The sequence below is a fragment of the Oryza brachyantha genome, chromosome 7, assembly GCF_000231095.2.
Source record: "Oryza brachyantha chromosome 7, ObraRS2, whole genome shotgun sequence".
Classification (NCBI taxonomy): Eukaryota; Viridiplantae; Streptophyta; class Magnoliopsida; order Poales; family Poaceae; genus Oryza; species Oryza brachyantha.
In genome coordinates, this window is record NC_023169.2 from 754,128 (window position 1) to 775,403 (window position 21,276).

A 21,276-nucleotide genomic window follows, 5' to 3' on the forward strand; every position below is an offset into this window, starting at 1 on the left:
TTCATATGGATTGCTTTCTCATTGCTTTTCTTTTGTTTTCTTTATTTCTCTTTCTCTCTATAGTTCGGATGTTGCCTCCCTTTATCCCTCATGTGAACGTGGTGATGCGTTATCATTGTATGACAAGGATCTTCTTCTAATACAATACTTAAAAAACCTTTGTGCATTTTTTATTAAAGAAAAGAAATTACAGCTACCTATAAGTATAATAGTATATAGCTTCTTTGATTTTCAAAGAAACTAATTGTGTATATGTTTCTTTTTCCTAAGCGGAAGACCTGCACACTTCCCATTAGTTCACAGGTACAACACTAATTACGTCCATTATTTCACACGTACAACACATCACATCCAGGCATAAATACACCCTAAAATTATAGTATTGACGAAATACTGGATAAATTTTTTTAGATAATGAAGCATAGGATAAACTGAGAACCAGATGCATTGAATAAACGTAGAAAAACAAAGATAGTGAGAGATCGAGCTTTCGCGATTTCGATCGGTTTCCGAGAGGTTCGTGAGCCTTTGACCGGTTTAAAATGGGATTTGACTCTGCGTAGCACTCCGGATGAATTATTCAACAGAAACGACACAAGGATAGGATCGCATGCACGGCCGACGGAATCTACCTTTTTTAAGGAAAAAAAAGAAAACGAACGAAATCTACCTAAAAAAACAACCCGAAAGAACACTCCTTTTTTACCTCGATCTCAATCGAGATTCGAGCCAACCATACGAGTAAATTTTTTGGTCTTGGTTTACAGATGAAAATGAACAATCTAGTGGAAAAATGAATAAAGATCAATAGCGGTAAAAAGAAGTACAAAAAATACAGAGCACACAGCTGCAAATTTCTGGAGCAGATTGAAGAAAAAAGACGGAGAAGATGGAACAAGAACGCTTCGTGTTCGTGTCGTGCCCTTGATTTCCTTCTACGGCTCACCGCATGCAAGAATCGCCGGCGGCGGCGGCGGATGTTCATGCCATGGCCGCCACCCTCCCCCGCCGTCTACCGACGCGGCCGGCGCCGACGGCGCAGCTCTGGCTCCTGGGGAACACCACCAACCCGGCGCCGCCGAACTCGCACGGCCGGTCCTCGTCGATCCTCGCCATGGCCACGCTCTGGCTCCGGGGCACGGTGGCCGGCTCCGCGGCCGCGGCGCGCTCCGCCGCCAGCCGCTGCGACGCGGCGCGTATCAGCTCCCTCATGTCCTCCTCGCCGCCGGCGAAGCGGGACGACGCCGACGACGACGCGAGGCTGCTGCTCCTCGACATGGCCGGCGTCGCCGGGGCGGCGAAGGCCGGGTAGCCGTACCCGAAGGCCGCGTCCGGCGGGAGGTGGCCGGCGCAGCCGGTGATGCTCCGCACGTACAGGTCTCGCGCCCGGCCCAGCGCCCGCCGCGGCGCCCGCCATAGCCAGCTCGCCAGCTTGCCACCACCGCTCCCGCCACTTCTCATCGCCACTCCCGCCAAAATCAACTAATCACCTCTTCCTCTCGCTAATCACACCGCTAATAGTACTACTAATCACACCACTAATAGTATTACCACTACTAATCCTGAGTAATTAACAAGAGCTAGAAGCCAACGAGTAGAGGAAGAAATGGAAGGTCAGGGTGAGATGCATCTCTAGCTTTATATAGAGTGAACAGGCATGGCCAGATTAGCATGCAAATGGTCATAATTAATTAAAATAATAAATCTTGTCTGTTCAAGTAGATAATACCATTAGTGACCATGGGGCCCACTGGTAGGTGACAGATGAACAGATCGACGTCAATTTTGTTTGTGTGCTTGCTTGGCATTTGACCATGAAGTTTTTTCTTTTGAACAGATTTGACCATGAAATTGAAACCAGACAGAGCTAGCCATTGGTTGCAAGTATCTAGTTGAGACAGGTGTAGCCTTGCACGCCATTGTCGTAATTTCGTTTGGGTGAAAATGATAAGCACTGGGGGAGATGGTAGAAAATGGCTTATCATCTTATCCGTAGCTGGATCGTAGGATCAGGGTTCATGGACACATGACTGAGAAATCATCAAACGCTTCTGTTTATTATTAATTATAGAACTAAATTTAAAATTTTAACCTTAAATTTAGAGTTCATTTTAAGTTTTTTTACCAAACTTTATTTTTTCAACATTGGTTTTTAGACAGATAAGAATATATATATATATATAACCGTTTTATTTATAAATTATTTTCGTTTATAGATATGTCATTTAGTTTTTTCCATTGAAAACCCAAACTATCACCCAATAAAGGTTTTGATATAAAGGCAAACGTAAATGTGAATTTAAGAAGGATAGAGACACGAAGAGAATTTTTTCATATGCTTGGATACCATATTAAGTTTCATTAGAAACTTGTAAGGAATAAGGTAATCCGCAGGATCCAATTTTAAGAGCCATATAAAAGGAAATCTACAGGATAAAAATCCAATTAAATTACTATGTTTTTCCTCCAAAATTCCAAGGTAGAGCCACATCACCGTAACTCCTAAAAGGTTGGAACGTCACTGCAGTCTTATCACCACGCATGAGAAAAATAATAATCCTAACGGTGATGACATATTGGGGGAGGAAATAATTAGCTGATCTTGTTGACGTGATGTGGTGATAAACTGATAATGTTTTGTCAATGGCATATAATGTTTTCTTTCCATCAATGCTAGGATTGGAAAATTGCAATGGACTATGGCGAAGTATGTCCTTCTATGTTCTCTCACACATGCATAGTCAGTGAAATGTTTCTCCATTTTAGTGTAGTTTTTTTATGGGCACATAATCTATTATAGGTTTCAATATTAATTTCTACGTGACATGAGCATATGGCTAAGATTTTAATTGTGCGAAAACCATAGAGTGACGTGATGATCATAAAAATTTCAGTTGCGTACTACCGTGCTATTTTGTGTCAGAGTCATAAATTGAGATATTTTGGAATGAAGATAATATCATTATTAGTGTAATTTTTGTTATTCTCGAGAAGGTCTTGGGGTGTATCAAATTTTTAGTATGAAATTTTAGCACCTCCACCAAAATTTTATGCTAAGGACTTTTTCGTTTTAGAACAATTTCAATCGATAGTAATAGGAAAATTAGGGAATATGAATCCATACACACTATTTCATTGGAATTTCCCCAAGAGGTATAAATGGATATGAAATTCCCTTTGTTTACTAGAAAAAGTAAAAACTCCTTTTGTTTTCTCTACTTCATTCCTACAAAACAAATAGGAATTAATCCTTTAAGAATCCAAATCATTTGTTTTTCTTTCAAACCTAACTGGTTCTAAAAAATTGTTATCTCCAAGACTCCAACTATTTTCTAAAGAACGGTAAAATTTCTTTTATTATTAATTGTTTTTATTGGTGGAAAAAACTGAGGTATTAAATTGATTCGTGCAAGCAAGAATACTGTACTTCTGTGCCCCCAAACTATAGACAATCTTTTGCATGGCTTGGTTGGTTCTCTCTCTTTAGTCTTTATTGACCACACGCTCAAACTATTTTTTCTAATATTACGCGCTCAAACTATTCTTGGCGATCAACTTGCTATTATCATTTAATGTTTCATGGAGTACTGTCCTTATAGGGTACATTGACTAATTGTTCTTTCATTTTTCTAATGCTTTTGTCTTCTTCATTTGTGCAAAAAAAAAATCTCTATCAGCCTGGAAAAGGAAACAGGACATAATAATTTTTCTCTGAATAATTCAGTCAAGGATAGCAGCAGCAACAGCAGCCTGAAACAGTTGTGTATATAATACCGCCATACTGTTCTGGCGTTTGGAACATGAAGTATCTCGTCATCTCCTGGCCCAATCCAGAATACCGGTTTTGATTTTTTTTCTTTAGTGAAATTTTGTTTATATATTTATTTTTGATCAAACTATCTCTTGTTCAGAAAACAGCAGAAGCAGAAACACGAGGTATCTTACAATTCCACGTGCATTCGGGAGAAGAAACATGGTGTTTGAGATAGCTCAAATTAAATGATTGAAGAATTATATAAATTTTGTAGCTATCTGAGGTATAAACAACTAAATTAATTATTATAAAATGAAAAACATACTTCATAAATGTTGGATGAGTAACTTTTATATATAAACTTTGTACATTGAACCCACTGTTTAGTAGTTAAAAAAAAAGAGTTTTACTCAATCCTTCCTTTTTACCTCGAGGTACCAAATCGTTCGTTTCTCACCATTGGATTTAGCTAAGTAGGTTATGCATTGCTAGATCAAATGATCAGAAATAATTTTATGCCGCGAGGTAACGGTACCTCGAGATACAAAATGAAGGATTAGAGTAAGCTCTTAAAAAAATATGTCCACGAAAGTCAAAATCTTGTGGTGAAAAAGAAAATATTGTTTTCTGTACGAGTGAGATCCTATTCTTCGATTTGCTTGAATCAATGGGCATTGGTCCTATATTTGTTTTAGTAATCGGCACGCTGGTAATTAAGTAAGCGTATGGTTCATGAATTGCCCATGCTGGTCGATAAGCTGGTTAAACTAGAACAAATTTCAGAATATGTAGGTCGCAGTGCATGGATGGCGACTCGAAACTTCGCAGGGATTTGGACCGAGGAAGAAGATGACTTTCAACAGGAGCATCATCATCTACTCATGATCTCACAAAACAAAAAAAAAACTAGAGTACGAAAAAATAAATCATCTCTCAGACTCTCACCGCATTCAAACTGGTAGTCAGAACACGCGACCTGAGTGATAACTGACCAGTGACGTTAACCAATTTAAAATCTACCACCTTATGTTTTCGTTTCCGTTATGTTTATAATCTAAAATTCAAATTTTTTAACTTTAAATTTAGAGTTGATTTTAAGTTTTTTTATCTTAGCCTATTTTTCAGCCTTGCTTTTAGATTAAAAGGCATGTATATAGATGTTTTATTCACAAATAATTTTTTGTTTATAAATATGTTGTTTGATTTTTTATTTCTTTGAAAAAGTCAAATAATCATCCTAATTAAAGTGATAATAATAAAGCAGGTGCTTTCAGCATACGCGAGATAGGTGAGAGAGAGAGAGGTCGGATTTTTACGCCGAATTTTCACCGGTCAGCACACACGAGCCGTCGAGGGGAGAAAATTCTGCATATTTCTCCATCCATCAGATTACTGGTCTTTCTTTCCTCTCGGAATCATCAATTTGTGTCTATCTCAGGCAGTCAGACTTTCGGTTTTGGACTTTAAGAGACTTTCAGAGAGAGTTTTATTGGGTTGTTTACTGGTTTCATCACCTGGTGTTTGTGGTAATCTCTTCTTGGTTCGAAGGCTTCTGGAGGAGGAAGAGAGGAGATCAGATAAGACGTGTGATCGTAATTCGTAAAGCTGCAGGCACAACATGGGATCAACGTGTGAAAACATGTTTTTCAGGGTGCGACCAAGACAAAACGACTCAAAACATGACAGAGTTGTGGGTGCAACGAACGGTGCTTTCGTTGTTCTTCTTCTTCCCTGAAGGTGCTGAAGGTGCAAAATTCTCTCACCACGTTGTTTCGTTACAGGAAGATAAAACATTTTCTAATTTGTTAATAGCTATTTTATTGTATAAATAATAGAATTATTAACTATTACAAAGTTAAAAATCTACTTTAGATATGTGATGTGATAAACTTTTATATAGAAACTTTTTTGAAAAAAATATGTTTAATAGTTTAAAAAACATGCATATAAAATTCAAGAAATAATCTGGGTAAAAACAGCAGCTATTAAACCCCTTGTGCTATGGCATTTATAACAGTATATTTAACGAGAGCTAATTAACTGTACCTTCTCAAATTATCTTCTCTGTATTTACTGAGAAGACGAAGCAAATATCCAGGGCTCTAGGGGCGCTTCAAATTTTGCACTGATTTTACTGTAGAGTCGGCAAATTTTGAGAGAGAAAAAACTAGTCACAGTTAAAATCCTCAACTAAAAATCATAAACTCGGGGGAATCATCATCTCTAGGTGAGATAATGAGTTACAGATGCATGAATCCATTCGTGCGTGAAAAACGATATCTGGATTGGTTAGGTAAGAGGGAGAAGAACTCGGCCTAAATCTAAAACAGAAAAGAATGATTTGGTAGCCCGGTCATCCAGAAAAGTTTTTTAAAGGTTATAGCCCGGCCCAGAAAGTCCTGATTCGTACTACTGTACGTGTTAATCTGGTGGCCCAGCTTGCATGAGAGGCCTGAGGCCCAAACGAACAATCAGGTTTTGGAATCTTCGATGGGCTAATGTTCCAGTCCAAGTATCGAGCTCTTGGTCTGTTTTTCTTTTACTTGGCTGAACATTCATTTCCTTTCTGCTCAGTAGTTTGCTTCGTGACTTTGGTGAGAGAATTCGTGCCTTTATTTTATTCTCTTTCTTGTTGATTTTTCTATTGAAACTGAACCAGGAAATCGATGGTACTATATAAAGTATCCACTCAATTTTATATTACAAGGCATTTTGGCCCTTCTTATATTTATTAATGGATCAATGTATATGTTTTGAGCTACTCCGTTTTATAGTGCTCCTAACTGTTGATTATTTTATCCATTTTTATAATGAAAATATAATTTTATGATTTCAGTTAATGCACCACCGCACAAAAGGAAACATCAATGGTCGTAATTGCCCATTATAAACTTAATCATGCATGTAATGCATGCACGCAAGCCAATATAATTTCCAATTTGGAATATGTGAAACTGCACAAATAAATTCAAACAACTGGACAATAAAAACATTTTCTATTGATTTTATTTTTTAAAAAAATACACGTTGGATTTTAGTGTCTATATATATTGTCGTTTTTGTATTTGATTCAAATTTTCCGCTTTTGTTGTACTGATTTGTGACTCTAAATATGATTCAAAGTTTTACATTCAGAATATGAAATATAATTTACACGATATATTTTAAATTTTTATAACGCAATACGTGAGACCACTTTCTCATGGTAATTCCATGCAAATAAATTAACATTGTCCTTGGTATTGGTCTTATCACTGGTGAGGCATGGTTACACCAATTGTTGGATTAAAGTCTAATGGATGGTCCAAACAAACCTAGAAACACATTGGAAAGTTCAATATGTATGTTTTATACATATGTATACCTGTGTATATGTTTATTAGTATCTATATAAATTTTCGAAGAACTAAAACTTCTTCTTATAATATGAACATGAAACGGAGGTATAATAGAAGAAGCAGCAAGTTGCAAGGCCGGGAATCCTTCCTTGCAGCTAAGATCAAAGAGAAAAAGAAAAGAGTTTCTTGTTGGTTTGACAATGCAACGAAAAGAAACTTCTTGAACCATGCTCTGTTGACAAACTAGCTAGTTTCAGTTTATCATGTATTTGAGTATTCTGTCAGGGAAATCAACTAAATCTGCTTGTAGTGCCGGATCAAAATTTCGCCCTGTAATCAGATTTGTCGGGTAGAACAGGACGATCGTCAACGATTCCAGCAAACCGAACTGAAACATGTCGGTCAGTCAGGTTAAACATGAGCCTTCTCGCTTTATCAGCTGGTACGAAGTACAGTGCTTTTGGACTGAAAGATTGTTTCTTCAGAAAATAAATCCGACAGGGTTAAATCCAAAGGAGAAATCGCGTCTAAATTTCGAGACCGAATCGAAAGAATTCCATAGGTATAAGAAAAGAAAAAACTTTCGAAACTGGAGGAATTGCAAGGCCTCTTTCAACTGCAGGAATTCTTTTTCTAAATCCTTTGGAAACTGAACCGGGTTATAGTAAAATTTCTGCTTTGCTACTGATCGATGCTCAGCTGAGATCAAATTCATGCGCAGAGAATCGATGAATTCCTCTCGGTTTATTCATCCAGCCTCAGTTTTATTCATCATCCATAACCACACAAAACCTGAATACTTACAGACACGCACCATACGACGTAGCAGTATCAGTCTTCCATTTTTCATTCATTCAGCAGCTAACCATACTAACTAAACACATGATTAATCCAACACGCATACGACAACATCCATGGAGAGATTGGGGAAGCAGTTTAGCAGGTGGCCTCGCACTTGTTGCAGTCGAAGCTGCAGCCGCCGCCGCCGCCGCCTCCGCCGCCGTGCTTGCCCTTGAAGCTGAAGGACTTGAAGCACTTGTCCGGGCAGGTGAGGCGCTTCTTGTAGCAGGGGCCCTTCTCCATGCACACCGTCGACGGCGCCGTGGCCTCGTGGTGGGCGTACCCTCCTCCGGCTCCGGCGCCCCCGTAGCCGGCGCCCCACGCGCCCCACCCGCCTCCCCCCGGCGGGCCGAACCACGGCACCTCGAAGAACCCGCCGCCTTCGCCTCCGTGGTGGTGGTGGTGGTCGTGGAACGCGGCCGCCGAGGCGAACACGGCAGACAGGGCGACGACGGACAGGAGGACGACGGCCTTGGTCGGCGTCGCCATGGCAGTGGTTGCTGGGCTTGGGACTTTGGGAGGGGTCGAGTGGGGGTATTCCGTTCCGGGGGGTGGTAGCTGCGGCTACTTATGGCGCGCGGGCGGGCAGCAGCTGGGAGAGATGGGATGGGGCCGGGAAGATGAAGACTTCGGGGAAAGCGAAGTTGACAAGCTTAAAGACGAGACGAGGGGCGGTGGTGCAAGTGGTAGTGGGCAGCGTGGCGAATCGATGTGGTTAAAAGCTTAAGCTGGCTGTCAGTCGGTCAGTGTCTTTAAGATTAGCCTCAACGCTCACTACTCTCTCTGTCACTGTGTGTGTGGAGGACACTTAGAGCAGGTAGAGCACCAGGCTATATATATATTTTAAATAGATAAGATAGTAAAGAGAAGAAATGTGGGTTATTAATTTGTAGCCAGCTATACAGGCTCCAAAACAAATATATATATAACATGTGAGATCATACATTGATATTTTGTAAATACTATTGTATAAATTATCTACTAAATTGACTATAGATGAATTAGAGCCACTACACAACTTGCTCTTAGCAGCTGCATCCTGCATGCTATTGATTCGATGCTGACTTAATTCTGACCGAAAACGATTGGAAGTAGCGAGACCGTACCATTCTCATTCTCAGTAGTGGCTATAAATTTAATTATCTATATTTTTATATTATTATTAGGACGACTATTTAAAATATTTTTTCCTCGTATTAGTTGTCACTCTAACTAAATATTTGTTATCTTTTTTAAGATTGGTGGTGGACATATGAAATCAGAAGTGCTCTATTTTTAAATTATATGATGAAATATCTATTGGACCAACATCTCTTCTTCCACACACTCTATTTTTAAGATAAATAAGATAAAGGGTGGGATTGAGTATTTGTTGGGAATACTCTAAAATTGATTACGATTAAGCCTTTAACCATCCTTCTGCATTTAAAATACTATAAAATTGATTACGATTAAGCCTTTAACCATCCTTCTGCATTTGTCAGGCTAATTTTTTGACTTATATCTATATTTATAAGCCAAAATTTGAAGTAGTTTTAAGGGTTTTGCACATTATTTTCTAGCAAAAGCTTTTATGATCGCCCTCTTATCTTATCTCTAGTGAACCGCTGCGACCTGCTGTAGCTGTGTCATGCCATTCGCTCCTAATATATCGCCGTGCAAAGCCTGTTCGCATTAATGGAAAAAAAAAAGTGGCTGCAGTCATAAGTTATTGTTTGATCTGATCTGTGGCATTGCGTTTTGTTGATGTCAGAGATGATAAACTAGGAGCTCAATTTGCTGCTGCAGTGTGTGTAATTTATCTGGACGAGGAGAATTAATGGAGGACCTGCCTGGCGGCCTAATTTCGCTCGCTCGTTCAGAGGCATGGCGTTTTCGAGGGTTAACAGCGATAGATTATCTCCGAGTTAACCGTGCCGTGCTGATTTTTTGACCTGCCGGCCGTCTTCTCTGCCGGTGCCGGCGCGGCTTGGGAGGCTAAAACAAACGCTTTTTACTTACCTCTGGCATACCAGTAGCAGCAGTAATTTCTATATCCTGTCCATAATATTTGAATTCAACAAGCACATCACCTATATGTTATAACAGAATTTTATTGAAAGATATAAGTTAATAAAAATAGTTTGATATATATGTCTCAGTTGTTTTTTATTTTAAAAATAGAAGGAAGTCGGTGATGTACCAGTAAATCCACCCCACTACTCCTCTTTATACAAGTATAGATTATATCCCTCTCTCATCAAGGCGGTCTAGCATGGTTCAGTGGGAACTTGAGCCTTCGCTATTCTTTTAAAGCCATTGGAGGCTTCACGAAGACCACTCCTAAAATTTTATAGTAAAGATCAATTGAAAGGAGAAAGGAAGTTGAAAATCTATCTACTACCTCCGTCTCGAAATAAGATCATTTTTTAGTGTTTTGATACATGTTTTGACTCTTTGTCTTATTTGAAATTATTTTGCTATTAATATTTTATTCTTACTAGATGATAAAACATGAACAGTACTTTATACGTGACTAATTTTTTTTTGTAAGTTTTTGTATAAATTTTTCAAATACGACGAATGGTCAAACGTTGGACGCGGAAAAACGAAAAATGAAATTATTATAGGACGGAGATAGTAAGTTATTCAAATATCTCTAATCTTGTGGCTAGATTCGCCTCTCTCGTTATGTCGTAGAGAAACCATGTCTAAAACAATATTTAGGGGGTGATTGTTTGAGTTTTCTTGAAAAAAGCCAAACAACATATTTGCAAATAAAAATAATTTATGAAACAAATATATGCTTATTGTTAACGCTCTAAAAGTCAATGTTGAAAAATAAACTTAAGTGAAAAAACTCAAAATCAACTAAAGACTTAAGGTTTAAAATTTAAATTTTGACCAATAAGTATATGCATAAGCGAAAAGCCGAGGTATTAGTTTTCTTTTTTATTTATTATCACAATATTTTTTTATCTTACACGGCGGTTCATTTAATTCTATCGACATGGTTCAGTCATAGCAAATGTCGTAAATACTACAGTACTGCTTACCAATTGACTAATTTAACATGCACTAATTGCCGCTAATCCTGGTAGTACTGCATTTCCTTGTAGGCATGGACCGAGAAAGAGAAAATCGATGGCTTGACGCCGCAACTCTGGTTGTAATCTTTAATCCGAAACCACGGACAGGTCTGGTCTCCGTCTGTCAGTTTCAGAAAAACCCCGACAAAATGGATTACTGCAGCAGCAAAAACAAGTAGCTAATAATACTCCCACAAGCAAACAACAAATTCCATTAGGCAGACCTGGGAAACGACCCTGTGTTCTGACTTTTTGGCATACATTAATCTCTCTTTCCCATGGGTCGATGATGCGTGTCTTTCGTTGACCAGATCGTTTACAGCAAAAAACCTGAATACTGCAAAAAAAAAAATTAGAACTTGTACGAACCAGAACCAGTATAAGTATCCACGCGTTGTCCCATGCAAGCACAGATAAAGAAAGAGGATATAGTAGAGATTAAAGTTGACAAAAGCAGATAGTGACGGGGATTTTGCTATCTAGCTGCAGCTGCCATCCACCCACAAGAACACCCTATTTGCATCATCCATCCATCTCTATCCACCGATGCGTTCACCACGCCAATCGCTTGCCTCCACATGTACAACTTAATTCACCGTCGCCTATCTATTTGCTTCTATTTATCAGCTTAGGCTTATAAACCAAAATTTAAATTTTTAATATTAAATTTAGAGATTATTTTGGAGTTTTAAATTTAGAGATTATTTTTGAGTTATTTCACCGATAGATCTATGAGAATACGTAAATCAAATTTTATTCATAAACTATGTTTTATTTATAAATATGTCGCTCGGCTAGACAATCACACTTAAGCCGCGTTGCCATCTCATAACTTTCTACGAAGATTGCCTACGCAGTAAGCAAATATTGGAAGATGGTGTGTGCGAACAGACTACACCGCATCCGGTTTTAAATTATCATCAAGAGTTTAAACCTTAACTAGTCATCTTTTCTAAAAAAATATTATATGTATCTAAAAATATATTATAGTAATAATGTGTGAGTGTGACGTGATAAATATACGACCATACTAACTTTTGTTAATTATCTCGTTAAAAGCTCTTAATGATTAAAGCTAAATTAGTAAGGAGAAACCGTAAATGAAAACGGAGTGAGTAATGAGAATGCGACCATGCTCAACTGGGTTCTATGAAATTGTCAAAACCAATGGGCCAAATTGGATTAGTAATGTTTCACATGGCAAACTGGGTAGAAGATTTCGTCCGCAATCAAAATTCAGCCCAACTAATCCGCAAACTTCCCTTGTAGACAAAATAAAGTTCGGATGGGCCCAAACGCCCGTAAATGTGGGCTGCGGCCCAAATCGAATCAGCAAATCAATCTTCGGTTGGGCCGAATTTGATCGAAGTGGATTCTCACCTACTCTTTCATCGATTTTTTTTATGTTTATAAAAAAATTAAAAATAAATTTTCCTTTAATTTTTCTTTTGTAAATTTAGACTTCCACTGACAAGCTAACGAGCGTGAAATATAAAATACTCGCTAGCTGAACATACAGTCCAGACAGCTAACTATAAGAGGCGAGACGAACGAAGGGTGACACATTTACACGTCCGGTACAGTTCTATAGATGTGCTTTTTATCAGTTGGCAGGAGATTGCACGTAAAATGTAGCTAGTGGGGACTAGATTTGTTATTTTTTAAACAAAAATCTATTTTTAAAAATGTAAAGATATAAAAAAATTTCCGCTTTTCTCTCCCTCAAAAAAAAATTGAAAAAAACTAATGCGAGCTACCCATCAGCACTCGCCACGTACACCTCGAGCCTCTTTCGGTTTTTCCCCAATCCGATACCCCAACTCCTTTCCGGCTGCCGCCGCCATGGATCGTCTCCTCGCCTTCTCCCGCCGCCGCCGCCGCCGCCGCTGGCTCGCCTTGGCCGGCGCCGGCGTGGGGGCCTACCTGGTCTACCACCACCCGGCCGTCGCCGCGCGGCGGCGCCGCATCGCCCGCGTCGCCTCCGCCCTCGCGTCCCTCGCCGACGCCGTCGCCGCCGTGGCATCCGACCTCGCCGCTTTCGTCCGATCGGATTCCGACGCGATTCCCCCCACGGTCAGGCAGCTCTCGAAGCTCGCTTCGTCCCCCGAGGCGTCCGCCTCCGCCTCCGCGCTCTCCGGGGCCCTCACCGCCGGTGTGCTACGCGGCTACGCCGCCGCCGCGGCCTCCGGTCCTCCCTCCGGTGACGAGGTGGCCTTCTCGGACCGCCTCCTTGACAGGATTCTGTCCCCCTCCGGCGAACGCCTCGCGTCCGCCGTCGCCGGCAGCTTCGGGAGCCAGCTCGTGCTTGCCTTCTACTCCGCCCCGTCCGATCCTTCGGTGGCCTCGTCGTCGCCAAGCTGGGTCGACGTGGTCACCACCGGAAGTTGCCGGAGGGCGATTCGCAGCTGGGTCGAGGTCTTCACGGCCACCGCCGTGGGGGTCTTCATAGACAAGACCATCCACATCAATACCTACGACCAGCTCATCGCCGCCGCCACGAACCCCTCCTACAGCGCCAGGCTACAGCGGCTTCTCGTTGCACTCTGCAATGCCTCCATGGAGACGCTGGTAAAGACATCCCATAGTGTACTATCCAACCCCAATACCAATTCCATTTCCAATCGAAATGGCAATGACAATGGTAGTGGTAGTGGTAGTGGCAACAATGGTGGGGTTAGGGAAGGATGGGTGGAAACCATGTCGACCGCACTTGCTGTGCCGTGCAATCGGACGCTCATGCTAGATTTGACTGGCAGGGCAACATTTGAGGCTGTGCGATCATTTCTTGAATTTGTGTTATGGAGACTACACGAAGGCGCGAGGGCTGGGGGTGATGCCGCAATTGCAGCTGGATTATGTGCCTTGAGGTACATGAGTGAAAGGTCCATGGTTATTGCTGCCATCTGCATAGCATTGTGCCTGCTTGTGTTGAATGGTACATGGCTCATGGCCCGCCCTGAGCCTGCTTCTGTTGAACAGTTATGATGTTATGACTGTAAAATTTTCATCTATTGCAGTGTACAGAAACATGGAGTATAGGATATGCTGAAGCTGTAAATTTGAAAGAGGGGAGAGGGAACAGGAAATAATTAATTGATGACTTCTGTAACAATTCTGACCTTGATATAGTTAATAAAATTTCTGAAGGTATAGCTTTGCTCATATTATTGCTGATATGTTTGGACAGATGTATTTTCTTTTGCAGAAAGTTGTTTAGTTGTGTTTGACTATTGTGTATGATGCTGAAGATAGGCTACTTTATGTTTCCCTCAACTGCTGGGCATATTATTGTAAATTGTCTCTATCTTATTATTTAGTTATACATAATCTGCATACATCAGCAAACCATTTGAGTGGGGAGTGAAGAGATGTTGATTTGTTTTAGGTAGTCAGATCTCATTCAGAACATCATCTGTCATTTGATTGTTTGTTGAGCTGATGTAAATTGTATACACAATGTACTGTACTGGAAATGGCTAACCTTGTATCATTTCCATTTTCAACACTTGAGATTTCAATTCTCACCTTTTAAGCCATAACCTACAGATTGCTTGATAATTGGTCATAGGTCTTAGTATTTCAGGGATTGTCTCTGTCTTGAGGATTACTGCTGTTTCATTACTCCCTCGCTTATATCGAACTGTACTGTTGGCTGGGTGAGTTAGCTGAGGTCCCTTTGACATTTTCTTTCTGGCAATTTGTAATTACTGTACAGCTCCGTACACTAATTTGTGATATCTATTCATGTTTCTATAAATGAAGAGCCTTGGTTGAGATTTCTGGAAGTTTGTACTGAATCTGATTCTATAGTGGTGACAGGTTTCTTGCATTTGAATGAATCTAGAGAACCTTTTTGAGTGTATACTGAATCTGATTCTGTAGTTGTACATTTCCCTCCTGTCCGAGCTACATCTTATTCGTATTGCTTTTCTAAATCTTCTAGATAATATCTCTCAGTTTGCTGCTGAGTTGTGTGGATCAGCGTCAACAGGGTGCCATGCATGTCATGTTTTCAATTTGTGTTGTCCAACTACGTGCACTGCACTGCTTTGAAAGTTTCAGTGGCTGCAGGTTATCTAAGAACTTTCAGAGGGAGAGTTGGAACCTATCTTACATCGGATCACCATGTCAAATTTGGAGAGCTTCTGAATTTTCTTAAGTCAGGTTTGAATCTATAAATACAGCCACTGCATGTCGTTTTCTATGTTGCCTTTTTTTCTGATTGCAGGTTTGCGCCGCATTCTAGAACACCAATCCGTACAAAATAGACAGGCTAGTTACAGGTAGTGATTCTCCTGATCTGAAGACCCTACATTTTGGTGTGCAAGAATTGTAGTATCGTACTAGCAACCTCATTTTTATGATAAAAAATTGTTTTGACTGACGTTTGTCGCTTCCCAAATTTTTGATGAACCAGGTTGCCTGTTCCTACCTGCATACCCACCCATCAGCTGTGCCGTTCTGTGTCATGCGGGCTGGGCCGGCTGGCTGTCATGATCCACACAAGTGTGTGAGTACCGTATCGGTCAGAGGAAGGGAAGATGGATGCAGGTCCTGATCAATCTTCAGCCAAGGTGCACTTCAGAAAATGATGTGCTGTTCTAGAGACCGCATACATACGGCCGTCACACGCACATAGTGGGTGGTCAAGTCATCTCGATTGTCTCTGTCATGCCGGTAATCCGATGGCTCACTCGTGTAATCAATTAGTATAAATTAGCTGTCTCACATACAGACGATGCTTCTAATCTGACTTTCAATCACTAACAGTTTTTTTTGAAGTTTAATCACTAACAATTTAGACGACGTACGGAAGCTAACACCCCAGGTAATAATAAGAGTCTGTCTTGGAATGTTTAGATTATGAGAAACAGCTGCTTGGTAGTCAGTTTCTAAGAATCTGGAAAAACTTCTAAACCTAGCTTCTCCAGCTTTCAGATTCTTAGTGCATTTTCTAGAATCTGTAGCTACATATTCTCAAAAACTATGGACCGTTTAGGATAGCTTCTAACAGCTTCTGATAGAAACAGCTTTTAGGAAAAGCTGCAGCTAAAAAAACTATCTCGACGGGCCCTTTCCTTTTAGTGCAGCAGGAAAAAGGAACAAGCATGAGTGAGACATGAAGATGTAAGCGTCAGACTAATAAATTGCAGCAGCAAGTGTACTTCAAGAGGCAAAGCCCATGCTTATCTGCATGTGTATATTCTAAGTATCTAGCAGGCAGTGTGTGTCGTCAACGTCATGTAATATACAACTAAATTATATTGCAGCACCAGTGTGACCTCTTCTGGCTATGAGCAATGTCAATGGCTCTTTTTGTCATGGAGTTCATTTGGCCAAAATCTAATGGCAGAGTTAGCAAGCTATTGTACAAAAACTCTTCTGAAGGTGATGCTCTTGTCAGGGAGTCGCCGCTGCCGGCCCTACTGTGTTCTTGCATACATCCAGAATATGTACTGCCGGAGACCCATCCTGCATCAGCAGAGTTACTGCAAGAGATTTGTTTACTGGTGACTGATTGGAGCGTATGACGTCATGTTCTGTACTCTACAAGAGGTCTAATATTTTTTTAACGGGTTTATCTCACTTTGTAGTTTTGTTGCAGGCTGGGAAACAGTTGGCGCCGTAAATTCAAGCTCTGGAAATGAGCTGGAAACAATTGCTGGATCATTTCGTGGTTGATCTAGAAAAGGGTATAAATTAAGCAGGAGAAATTTCATTTACTGCAGACACCATGAATCTGAATGGCTGAATCGAATGGAGTAATTAACAACTTTGGACTTTTGTGCATGCAAAAAACAGTGTAGCTCAAATCTCAATATCCTTTTGAGCTACTGTTAATAACTGATCCAGAAAAGGGTATAATTTAGGCAGGACATTTTGCATGATTTTACATTATTGCAGACACCATGAATCCACGATGCACCCATATATACCTGAATGGAATGGAGTAATAAGGGCACGCACAACGTCTGTCTTTATGCCATCTGTACTTCATTTCGTACGTGGCGTCTCGTATATTTGCTAATACTATTGATTACCTTGATTTATGTGTTAAATGATAAATTAAATGTTTACAGACAAACAAATATATAACAACCGTGAATTTATTCACGTAACAACCTATGAATCCGTCTTTAAGAGATGACATGCCATTCTTCCTCGAAACCGATGGTCCAGTTGCCACACGTTAGGACCCTGCAGCACAGTCGTTGGATCTTAATTTCTCGTCGATCGAGCATGCTACTGTTTACGTTTCAGCACCATCAGGATTCAAAGCGTTCTTGATTAATTATGCAATTAGTCAGAACCTGTGCAGGTACCATTAATTCAAGCAGGCAGATAGATAGATCTGTCTCAAATCAAAGCAAAGCAAAACAAAACAAAAGGCTCAAGATCAATCTCATCAAGAACTGTTTATCAACAGGACACAAAAGGGCAAAACAAAACAAAACAAAACATCGATGAACACAACACACGCATATATAGCTAGGTAGTAGTGATCACGATGCTTAATATTTGGAGTGATTTAAATGAGTTTGATCGATCAGTTGTGATGCTGCTGGGTGTAGATGTAATCGGTGTGGGCGGTGAGCGTCCTCCTCGCGAGGCACGCCTCCTCGGTCTCCCCCTTCTTGCACCCGCCGCCGACCTCCTTCACCGCCGCCGCCAACGTCTCCTTCTCGTTGCAAAACACCAACACAGATTAGCCATCGAAACACTCGTCGAGGGGAGGGAGAGATGGAGTCGCGCGGCGAGTCGCCGTCGACCGTACGCACGTACCTCGTCGAGAGAGGCGACGTCCTTCTTGAAGGGCGGCTCCTTCCGGGCTGCCCCGGTGGCCACGGCGGCGAGCAGGAGCGCCGCCACCAGCAGCAGCGCAGTCGCCGGCCTGGCCGCCATGGATGAAATCGAGTTCGTTCCTCTCTTCCTCCTCGCAGCCGAAGCTATGCTCTCTCGGGTTTCGTCGGCGTCGGAGTAATGGCGGACGAGGCGTGCGGTGCGGGCGGCGGGCTATTTAAAGCCGACGAGGTGTTGACGCGAGCGGTCCACACGCCACGTGTACGGCCTTCCCTCGGGGCACCGACGCGCGGGGCCAACGTGAGGACGGTGTGGGCCCGCTTTGTCGGTGGCCGTTCGTTAGCGTCTCGTGTTTCATGTTTGTATTTATATGGCTATGCCACCGAGGTAGTAGCTGGTTTTTTATTTTTGGACAAAATCTCGTTTTGGTGTGAGAGAAAATGTGATCTTTTCTTAGTGAGTGAATTATAGAAAGAGGTGATCTTTCTAAACATGACTATGAACGGATAGATATGTATTCCATCTGTTCTATACTATAAGATTTTTTTTATTTATCTAGATTTATTCATTTATCAATATATACTAGCAATTTTTCCGTGAGTTGTAACAGGATTTTATATTTTAAAAATATCAATAATATTTTAAAAAATAGAGAACAAATAAAGAGAGGAGGAATTATAAACTTTAAAACTAATATGGTCTAGTAAAAATAAAAACCCACGTGATCTTAAAAAAAAGCCCAAAAGCCCATTTACTCTATGGTCCCACACATTAGTGACTCAATGTCACCGAAAATGTCACGGGTCACTGAATCCACGTTCGTGTCATTGACTCTATTGGTGGCAACAGATTCACTGAGTCTTTTTAGTATGGTATAGATATTGTGTATATATGTCATTAGCATATATATAAATCTAGACAAGAATAGAAAATTTTATAATATAAAACATATAGAATATAATAATACATCATATCTATAATTATTACATTTTTTTTGTGTGGGGGGTATGTATGTATGTATGTATGTATGCAACTTGATTTGTTTGTGTTTCCAAACCACGTATTCCTTGTTGTGTGTTTGTTTTATGGGGATCCCGCTAGACGGATGGTCAAAGCGAGAGTGAGGTCACACATTTATGGTACGAGATATACCATATATATCTAAAATAAATCTAAATCTTTAATACAATCTCAATTTTTAGTGTGTTTTATTGAATCATCTATGTAATACATAGGTCATGGCATACGTCTGTATACGTCAACATAGATTGCAAATTACGTGAAGCATCTATGTAATACATAGGTCATGGCTTTACATGGTTGTACATGAGCTGAGATAATTAATGTTGTTTGAGATTTTAAATTAAGTATACTCGAGTATATTCGATTATTTATACTCCTATAAAAGAAGCAGTGGTGGTGGTATTTAATCTGACACCAGCACCCACCCTCATTATAGTTTTTACAATTTAACCCTCAAATTTTTTGATACTAAAAATCAGTTATATATAAATTCAAATTAAGGTGACTATTTCATATAAGAAAATTTGTTAACACATCATAAAATCCATAGCAAAGCACGAGTATTTAACTAGTTTGTATATAAAGCTATAATAGTCAGGTGATAACGGATATAAATTAATTATAGACATAGACAAATTTAACCATGACTTATATTTACTACAAAAAACAGAACTTTAGTAGATTAATCTCCGACAAGTTCAGGTGGCCATCCTAGGTCATCGGTCTAGGATGGATCCACCAGTCATAGTTACATATAATTAATAGATTACATCTAATTCTTGGTATGTGTTCGTTTCATGGTGATCTCACTTGACAACAATCAAGAATGAAGTCATGCATTTATGACATAAGATATATATCATATCTGAAATAAATCTAAATCTTTAATTAATAGAAATATTTAGTTTATAATGACGTACATCTGCATACTTGTACATAAATTACAAAAATCAGGTCGGCTGAGGGCCTAGACGGGAGGGCGACCGCCTTGGGCGCCCCAGTCAGGAGGGGGCTAACCAAAATTATATTTATATGCTCATGTGGTTTATTTTTTATCTATTCTTTTTAAAAATAGATGATTAATTAACTTATGAAACTATATAGACAATGATATTGGTTAAGTTAGTAGTTCTATCATATCATTTACTTGATAGCTTCTTTGCCGTAGCCAAATTTAAATTTAAAACTATTAGAGTTTATTTTTTTAAGCATTGTCTTTTAAATCGTTAAGAACACACACGAAATATTTTAATCATAAATTATCTATTGTTGATTCGATTCATTTTTTTATTTTTTTTATTTATTTTAGTTTGCAATTCAATGCCAACATTATTTATCAAAATTTAGATCTAAGACTATATTACAAGTTAACCCTTAAGTGTCAATACTTAGTTTATCATGTTAATGATGTTTATTTGTGTCTCTTTAGAGGATAAAAATATTTAGTCTAATGGGTTTATGACACTGAGCTCGTCCGAGACCCTTAAAATTATAGAACCAGCCTTCACAACGACACGAGTCATATGGATTAGTGTTTACATAGCTGTACTTATACCGATGATTGAGATGATCAAATCAAGCATAGTATCTAGACCTCTGCATTATGCCCTCTACACTTACATAGACACAGGAACTTTAGAAATTGCAGGATTACCCGCATGCAGTCTCTGTGTACTGTCGTCCCCCTCAACAGCTACAGTAACTATACTGATGGTGTTTAAGGGCAGTCGAACGAATGAAACCTACACGGCTGCCATAGTAAAAAAATCATATATAGAAACTATTTTTCACAATAGAGGTATCTTTGAGTAATCATGGTTTTCTCTTTCTCTCTCCTATATATTTCATCAGTTATGAGCATGACACATGCTCCCTAGAAACTAATAGTTGCTCCCTAAGAGCAAGGCTAATAATATAGCCAACAAGCTGGCTATAAGACTTCTTATAGTCTTCTCTTAACCCACTCATATAATAGTTAGCACTTTATCATTAATCTCACTACTTTCTCTCCTCCACATAAACATTTAGCCACTTTGTAGCCTAGTATTATACTTCTTCTAATGGTGAATTTATGGTTTCTTGGTGTATTAAGTGAAGAGAAGACTTGGTTTCTTCATGAGGAAATCATTTCTAAGTTTTTCTCTCTCCTTTTTCATTAATTATATTGTCATGTCATCATTTTGTTTATGTGGTAAGATATTTAATGAGAATAGAAACCACCATTAGGTCATCCTCAATGCAAGTTTTATGGATACGATTATTTAGAATGACATGTCATCTAAAAGGTTTGAAATTAGGATAAAACACCCATCTCTTAATGCATAGTTTCATCTATCGTTATTTCCTAGGTTACATGCAAGACACAAGTTGTCTAGGTAACAATGCATAGAAGGTTTCATCTCCATGAAATTTATTTCATCTCTCTTCATTAATACATTGTCACATCATTAAA

General features: G+C 39.7%; 4 protein-coding genes across 4 annotated transcripts; 1 reads left to right on the forward strand and 3 right to left on the reverse strand.

Moving 5' to 3' along the window:
* Positions 1-499: 499 nt before the first annotated feature.
* Positions 500-1,599, reverse strand: LOC121055016. Its single transcript, XM_040526351.1, has one exon. It carries the CDS (start codon positions 1,459-1,461, stop codon positions 982-984), a length of 480 nt encoding a protein of 159 aa, XP_040382285.1. The 5' UTR covers positions 1,462-1,599; the 3' UTR covers positions 500-981.
* Positions 1,600-7,717: 6,118 nt separating this feature from the next.
* LOC102722596 (glycine-rich cell wall structural protein-like) lies at positions 7,718-11,403 on the reverse strand. The gene is made up of 3 exons (XM_006658181.3): positions 11,370-11,403; positions 9,934-10,004; positions 7,718-8,496 (listed from the first exon to the last, which is right to left on the reverse strand). Exons 1-3 carry the CDS (start codon positions 11,401-11,403, stop codon positions 8,029-8,031), a joined length of 573 nt encoding a protein of 190 aa, XP_006658244.2. The 3' UTR covers positions 7,718-8,028.
* Positions 11,404-12,795: 1,392 nt separating this feature from the next.
* On the forward strand, positions 12,796-17,071 carry LOC102722878 (protein PHLOEM PROTEIN 2-LIKE A10-like). Its single transcript, XM_006658182.3, has 3 exons — positions 12,796-14,147; positions 15,072-15,283; positions 15,418-17,071. Exon 1 carries the CDS (start codon positions 12,843-12,845, stop codon positions 13,983-13,985), a length of 1,143 nt encoding a protein of 380 aa, XP_006658245.2. The 5' UTR covers positions 12,796-12,842; the 3' UTR covers positions 13,986-14,147; positions 15,072-15,283; positions 15,418-17,071.
* A 201-nt stretch (positions 17,072-17,272) lies between these two features.
* LOC107304685 (phytosulfokines 4-like) lies at positions 17,273-18,006 on the reverse strand. The gene is made up of 2 exons (XM_015839905.2): positions 17,784-18,006; positions 17,273-17,679 (listed from the first exon to the last, which is right to left on the reverse strand). The coding sequence occupies exons 1-2, from the start codon at positions 17,901-17,903 to the stop codon at positions 17,548-17,550; spliced, it is 252 nt and encodes an 83-aa protein (XP_015695391.1). The 5' UTR covers positions 17,904-18,006; the 3' UTR covers positions 17,273-17,547.
* Positions 18,007-21,276: the final 3,270 nt, after the last annotated feature.

Bases quoted from the DNA above. Each gene is read 5' to 3' on its own strand.
- LOC121055016 (XM_040526351.1), bottom strand. From the start codon at position 1,461: ATGAGAAGTGGCGGGAGCGGTGGTGGCAAGCTGGCGAGCTGGCTATGG.
- LOC102722596 (XM_006658181.3), bottom strand. From the start codon at position 11,403: ATGGGACAACGCGTGGATACTTATACTGGTTCTG. The intron at 10,005-11,369 runs GTTCGTACAAGT...TATAACATATAG, and splicing joins GGATACTTATACTGGTTCTG to GTGATGTGCTTGTTGAATTC. The intron at 8,497-9,933 runs GTAAGTAAAAAG...CGCCATAAGTAG, and splicing joins CTGCTACTGGTATGCCAGAG to CCGCAGCTACCACCCCCCGG.
- LOC102722878 (XM_006658182.3), top strand. From the start codon at position 12,843: ATGGATCGTCTCCTCGCCTTCTCCCGCCGCCGCCGCCGCCGCCGCTGG.
- LOC107304685 (XM_015839905.2), bottom strand. From the start codon at position 17,903: ATGGCGGCCAGGCCGGCGACTGCGCTGCTGCTGGTGGCGGCGCTCCTG. The intron at 17,680-17,783 runs GTACGTGCGTAC...TGCAACGAGAAG, and splicing joins ACGTCGCCTCTCTCGACGAG to GAGACGTTGGCGGCGGCGGT.